The sequence below is a fragment of the Myotis davidii genome, unplaced genomic scaffold (assembly GCF_000327345.1).
Source record: "Myotis davidii unplaced genomic scaffold, ASM32734v1 scaffold455, whole genome shotgun sequence".
In the NCBI taxonomy this organism is placed as follows: Eukaryota; Metazoa; Chordata; class Mammalia; order Chiroptera; family Vespertilionidae; genus Myotis; species Myotis davidii.
Genome location: NW_006287459.1, coordinates 117,991 through 123,527, shown reverse-complemented (window position 1 = coordinate 123,527; position 5,537 = coordinate 117,991). Strand labels below are relative to the sequence as shown.

At 38.7% G+C, this 5,537-nt stretch overlaps 1 protein-coding gene across 4 annotated transcripts in view; it reads left to right on the top strand.

The window, feature by feature from the left end:
* The window catches only part of YIPF7 (Yip1 domain family member 7), a 27,612-nt gene that overhangs the window by 5,442 nt on the left and 16,633 nt on the right, over positions 1 to 5,537 (top strand). For 3 of the 4 annotated variants that reach the window (XM_015560979.1, XM_015560982.1, XM_015560980.1), the window contains exon 2: positions 2,813 to 2,929. In XM_015560979.1, coding sequence (XP_015416465.1) covers positions 2,813 to 2,929 — 117 coding nt within the window. Of the gene's footprint in view, positions 1 to 1,332; positions 1,439 to 2,812; positions 2,930 to 5,537 lie in introns of those variants that run through there. The other variant, XM_015560981.1, reaches the window with a different exon arrangement.

The window sequence follows — 5,537 nt, the reverse complement described above, 5'->3', positions numbered from 1 at the left end:
AATGCAGGAGCTGCCCCCTGGTGGTCAGTGCGCTCCCACAGGGGGAGCTCTGCTCAGCCACAGGCCAAGCTGATGGCTGCCAGCACAGCGGTGGTGTCGGGAGCCTCTCCTGCCTCCTCAGCAGCAATAAGGATGTCGGACGGCAGCTTAGGTCTGCTCCCTGCTGGCAAGTGGATATCCCCCGAGGGCTGCCAGGCTGCCAGAGGAATGTCTGACTGCCAGCTTGGGCCCGATCCCCCAGGGGATCAGCCAGCCTCAAGCTGGCTGATGGCTGCAAGCACAGCGGCAGTGGTGGGAGCCTCTCCTGCCTCCATGGCAGTGCTAAGGCTGTCTGACTGTGGTTTAGGCCTGCTCCCACTGGGCCTAAGCCCTCAGTCAGATATCCCCTGAGTGTTCCTAGGCTGCCAGAGGAATGTCTGACTGCCAGTTTAGGCCCATTCCCATAGGGAGCAGGCCTAAGCAGGCAGGTGGACACCCCCCGAGGGCTCCCAGGCTGCCAGAGGGCACAGGTGGGCTGAGGGACACCCCCCCTCCAGTGCATGAATTTTCATGCACTGGGCCTCTAGTGTATATGTATTTTATCATTTTTTTTAATTTTCAATTACAGTTGACATATATATTTATATTAGTTTCAGATGTACACCCCAGTGATTAGATATTACATAACTTACTAAGTGATCATCCTGATAAATCTCACACCCATCAGATACCTTACTTATTAGAATATTATTGATTATATTCCCTATGCTACACTCTACATCCCAATGGCTATTCTGTAACAAACAATTTGTACTTCTCAATTCCCCACTTTTTTTACCCATATATTGATTTGTACTGCATATTATTAGGAAATCTTGTCTAGGTTTATTCTTATAGGCAGTAAAGCTCAAGGGTTTTTCTCTTACATTGTTTGCCTCAAATAAATGATCTTAACCCCTTCCCCGGCAGAAACATGTATACTCGTTTTCACAAAATGTTCTTTTTCAGTCGTCGACGAGTATACTAAGAAAATATGGTAAAAAAAAATATGGTTTATAGGAAGACGAGTTACAAACTGTTTTCATAACCAGCATCAAAAATACTATATAGAACCAAAATAAAAAAATTAGTCTGAAAAAGAAACGTTTTTAACAAAAAAATTATTGGGGAAGGGGTTAAGTCAGAGTTCCGTTTCTTTTTGGGATGTGCCCACCAGGAAACGAACCTACCATTTCACTTCATCAAATTGTGTTTCTTCGCCTTTCACTGTGTTTGTAAACTTTAACAAGTGTAATAAGATACTGTGTTTGGCTTTTGGCAAGCATGTGTTCAGTGTCAGAGTCAAATTTAGAAACATATATATAGCCAGCAGGTCATCTTTTCACAAACTGGTCTGTTATAAATTTCTCTAGCAGAGCAACATTTGTTGGAGGACTTTTCGACATAAAATAATATAAAGGTATGTGTCTGATCCTTCTAAAAAACCTTGGCATTTAAACAAAATATAAAGATGGATTATGTAAGGACTTTATTGTCAATAGTCATATTACGTAAAGCTTTGCATGTTATGAAAACTTACGTGTATTCTCCAGTGAAATTACTCTCTATGCTTTATAATAGCATTTTAATGGACTGAGAAAGTTAATGCTATTAAATTTTAAATTCTTTAAATTATAAGTTGTTAAAATATTTAACATCCTCTGAGTCCTGATTTTAGCTTACATAATTTATAGCTACTTTTATGCTCAATATTAGTGAAAAAAACTTGATTTATTAAATCAGGTATATGAATCACTGCACCTAATTTTACAGAGCTTTTTGTACTTGTACTGAAGTGAGAAAATTTTATATATTTGACAATTGTGCTTGAGTATTTCTGATTAATGAGGCTCTTAGAGCTAAGGCTGTTATGAGATGCATTTGAAATGTATTGCAAGTATTATTCCACAAATTACTATAACTATATAGATTACTCCTAGTGATTTCAAAATTTACTATTTTGAAATAAAAAGTTTTTCAAAGAAAAGCAAAGATAAAATGTTGAATTGACTAACCACATCTGTCCAACTGAAAAGATTCTCTACTCCATTCTCTAATTTTCATCTAAAGAGCTACTATTACTTCCTCTACCTTTTCCTCCTCTCCAATCTTTCTTCTTCCCACTGATATGCCTATTTGTTAGGTCTAAATCAATCATATACTCCCTTCACTCTCCAAAGTGAGTAGAAACTATGTAGAGAGTTTATAGGAAGACAGACTGTTTTCTTAGCAGAATTGAGCCTTTCCCCTCTGACTCAGTCAGAAGGGAGCGGAGAGGCTGTTAGCACAGGAAAAAATAAAAATGAAATGGTATTATTATTATTATCAGCCATTTGCTTTTCGACTTTGCAACAATAACATATATATGCCTAAATGTAAAACTTTTAAATGTAAATTATTACTTATAAATAATAATTGAAATAAGGAACTGACATTGTTTAAAAGAAAACCTTTAGATGTGTACCAAGTCTTAGGCTTTTTCTCTTAAACTGCTGAGAAGAAGGTATTTGGGGCAAAATGTTAGCTTCTTCAGGTCAATTAATGTCAATTTAGGCAAAGTCATAGTCCTGGTGAATGAAAACTTCAGAAAAGTTCATTGCAGATACATGTTTTGTAAATGACTTTTTAGAACACATTTCCATATCCTTCCCCCAATACCCAATCTACCTCATGCAAAGAATATAGTGTTCTCTGGTAAGAACCCATTTATCATCACATGTCAGTCTTTGTGATATCCCAAAAGATGTTTTATTGACTTGTAAACTTTGCGGTAAAAAATATTCTTATTTTTCAGGATGTCAAACTTGGGACAATTTGACTCTGATTTTTACCAATCTAATTATACTATTGAAAATCAGGAGCAGAGTTGTAATGACTCCAATACCTATGGAAATCTTTATGGATCCGGAGAGTAAGTACCTGATTTTGAAAAAGTATATTCTCATTTTAGAAGTAATAATATTATGGCAGGTAGGGAGGTTTCCTTGGAGGAAGCAAAAGCATGTCTCTGTAAAGTGCCCAAGAAGAAACTGAGTAAAGGGCAGAGAAATGAATTCAGTTCCCCAAGAATCCCCTTGATCACCTCACACCCATTTACAGCTGAATGGCTTGACTCTCTTTTCAAAATAGAACTTACTAGGGAGCCTGAATATAGGGACTGTCTTTTCTGTGATACTGATTGAAAAACATACTTTATTCAATTTAATTAATATCTATTGAGTGCCTGCTGTGTGTCAGGAATGAAAAAAAGGGCACTATAAGCCCAAAGATAAAGGAGAAATTCATAATCTCTTACCTCACAACATTTAAGAATTGAAGTTGTGGAGGTGCTGTTGTAATATGCTGTTATAACACAGTGTGAAAATTCCTAAGCAGAACCAAGATAAACATAGTTCAGAATGTGTTAGTAATTTGAGGTGACAGTTCAACTTGAGTTGAAATGAATAAAAATGATTAGAAATTTAGTATTTATCCTTTACCAGTGCCCAAAATGAGGATTTAGAGTGAGAAGAATTTGCTTCAAGTTCTGGCTCTTGCATTTGTTCTTTGTGACCTTGGGAAAGACTTGACTTCCCTGACTGGTGTCTTAACTGAGAAATGAGGACATTAATAATACCCACTTCATGAAATTATCATGAAGAATCATGAAGAATATTTGTGATAATGTGTAGGAAAGTAGACATTTAAGTAAAACCACTATATAAATGTCATTTACTTACATAATTATTAGAGGCCTGGTGCACGGATTCATGCACCGGTGGGGTCCCTCGGCATGGCCTGTGGGAATTGGGCCGAAACCGGCAGTCCAATGCCACCTGCCACTCCTGCCTGCTGCTCCCACTCATCCCGGCCCAGCCCCGCTGCGCCTGCTATAGGCTTCTGCCCATTCAGTCCCGATCAGGAGAGGCTTGCATCTGGTGCCCGTCTGTCAGCTGAGCAGCACTCCTGCTGTGGGAGTGCACTGACCACCAGGGGGCAGCTCCTGCATTAAGCATCTGCCCCCTGGTGGTCAGTGCGTGTCATAGAGACCCGTCTACCAGTCGTTCAGTCACTTAGGCTTTTATGTATATAGATGGGTGAAGCCCTGGTCAGATGATTTAATTGGTTGGAGCATCTCCTCTACACTAAAAGGTTGCAGGTTCTATTCCTGGTCGGGGTGTGCACCAGAAACTGATCGATGTTTCTCTCTCACATCAATATTTCTCTCTTTCTCTCCCCCCCTCTCTCTATCACACTCTCTCTCTTTTTTTCCCTTCCTCCATCCCTCCCTTCCTTTCTCTAAAAACCAATGAAAACATATCCTCAGGTGAGGGTTAAAAAAAATGAGTGAAAAGGACAAGGTCATGTAGGATTGGGTCAATCACCATAGAATCCAACAACAAAAAAATAACTTCATATTATTCCTTGGATTTATACCTTGGAAGGTCAAGAAAAATAAAAATAAAAAGGTGTTTCAGGCAGAGCAGTTTGAGCATTGAGGTACTACAGGATAGTAACTCAAAATATATAATCCACGCTGAGAGATATCTAAAAATGTTCAGCTCTGCCCTGTTGTTTTATTGAAAGGAACCAGTCACCTTGAATTTCTCTTTCTTTTCTCCCTTCTCTGCTCCATTTGGGCTAAGCACCTACAATCTATATTTTCAGGCTAATCTATCCTGAAATGTCTAATAAGAGGGCGATAAAGCTTTTCCCTTTAAGCAGGGACTCATGAGCACAGCTTTCTCCCACACCCCACCCAGCCCAGTTTCTTTCTCCATTTGATTTTACGTATCAATGTTGCCCAGAAATCAAGAATACCAAGAGATGGAAATTAATATAACCAAATGAGGAAAACTCTTAATTATATTATATCAGGTTGATGGCCTTGCCTGCTTATTAGCATTTAAATCCAGTCCTTATTTGGAGGTGGTAACATTTAAAGTCTAACCCACACTGCATGTCTTGGGAATTAGAAAAGGCCATTCCAGCTGTGGTAGTTTTATGAGTACATAAAACATGGACGCGGCCAGCGAATTCCTAGTGCACATCAAACAAACTCCAGAGATTTGACCTTTTATTCCTTCGGTGAGTAGTTCAATTAAAATACTCCCAAGTCAAAATAATATGTTGATTATCCTGGCAAAAGATACAGGAATCCAGAGGGTAGTTACAGTGTTATAATCAATTAATCTATCACTCTGTCTCTGTCCTCTCCCATACCCCTCCTCCCCAGTGAATGGGAGCTTCCTCTAAAAGGCTTGTTCAGCTCAATGGCATGTTAATTGGAAAGCTGGCTGAGCGTACTTACTAAAACAATGAAGATATTTGTATTTCAAAACAAGTTCTCTTATTTTAGAATGAACAAGAAGGAGCGTTCTCCTTTTAAAATTTCTGTCCAGTCCTTTGGGTAGGCATCATTTCCAATCACTGCTAGGCTATATTTTCCCACTATATATATCCAGTTTTTTAAATGGGAAAACTGTTCAAATTATTAAGAGAAAGAAATAGTTATTTCTTCAGAAAGGTGACAAATGGAA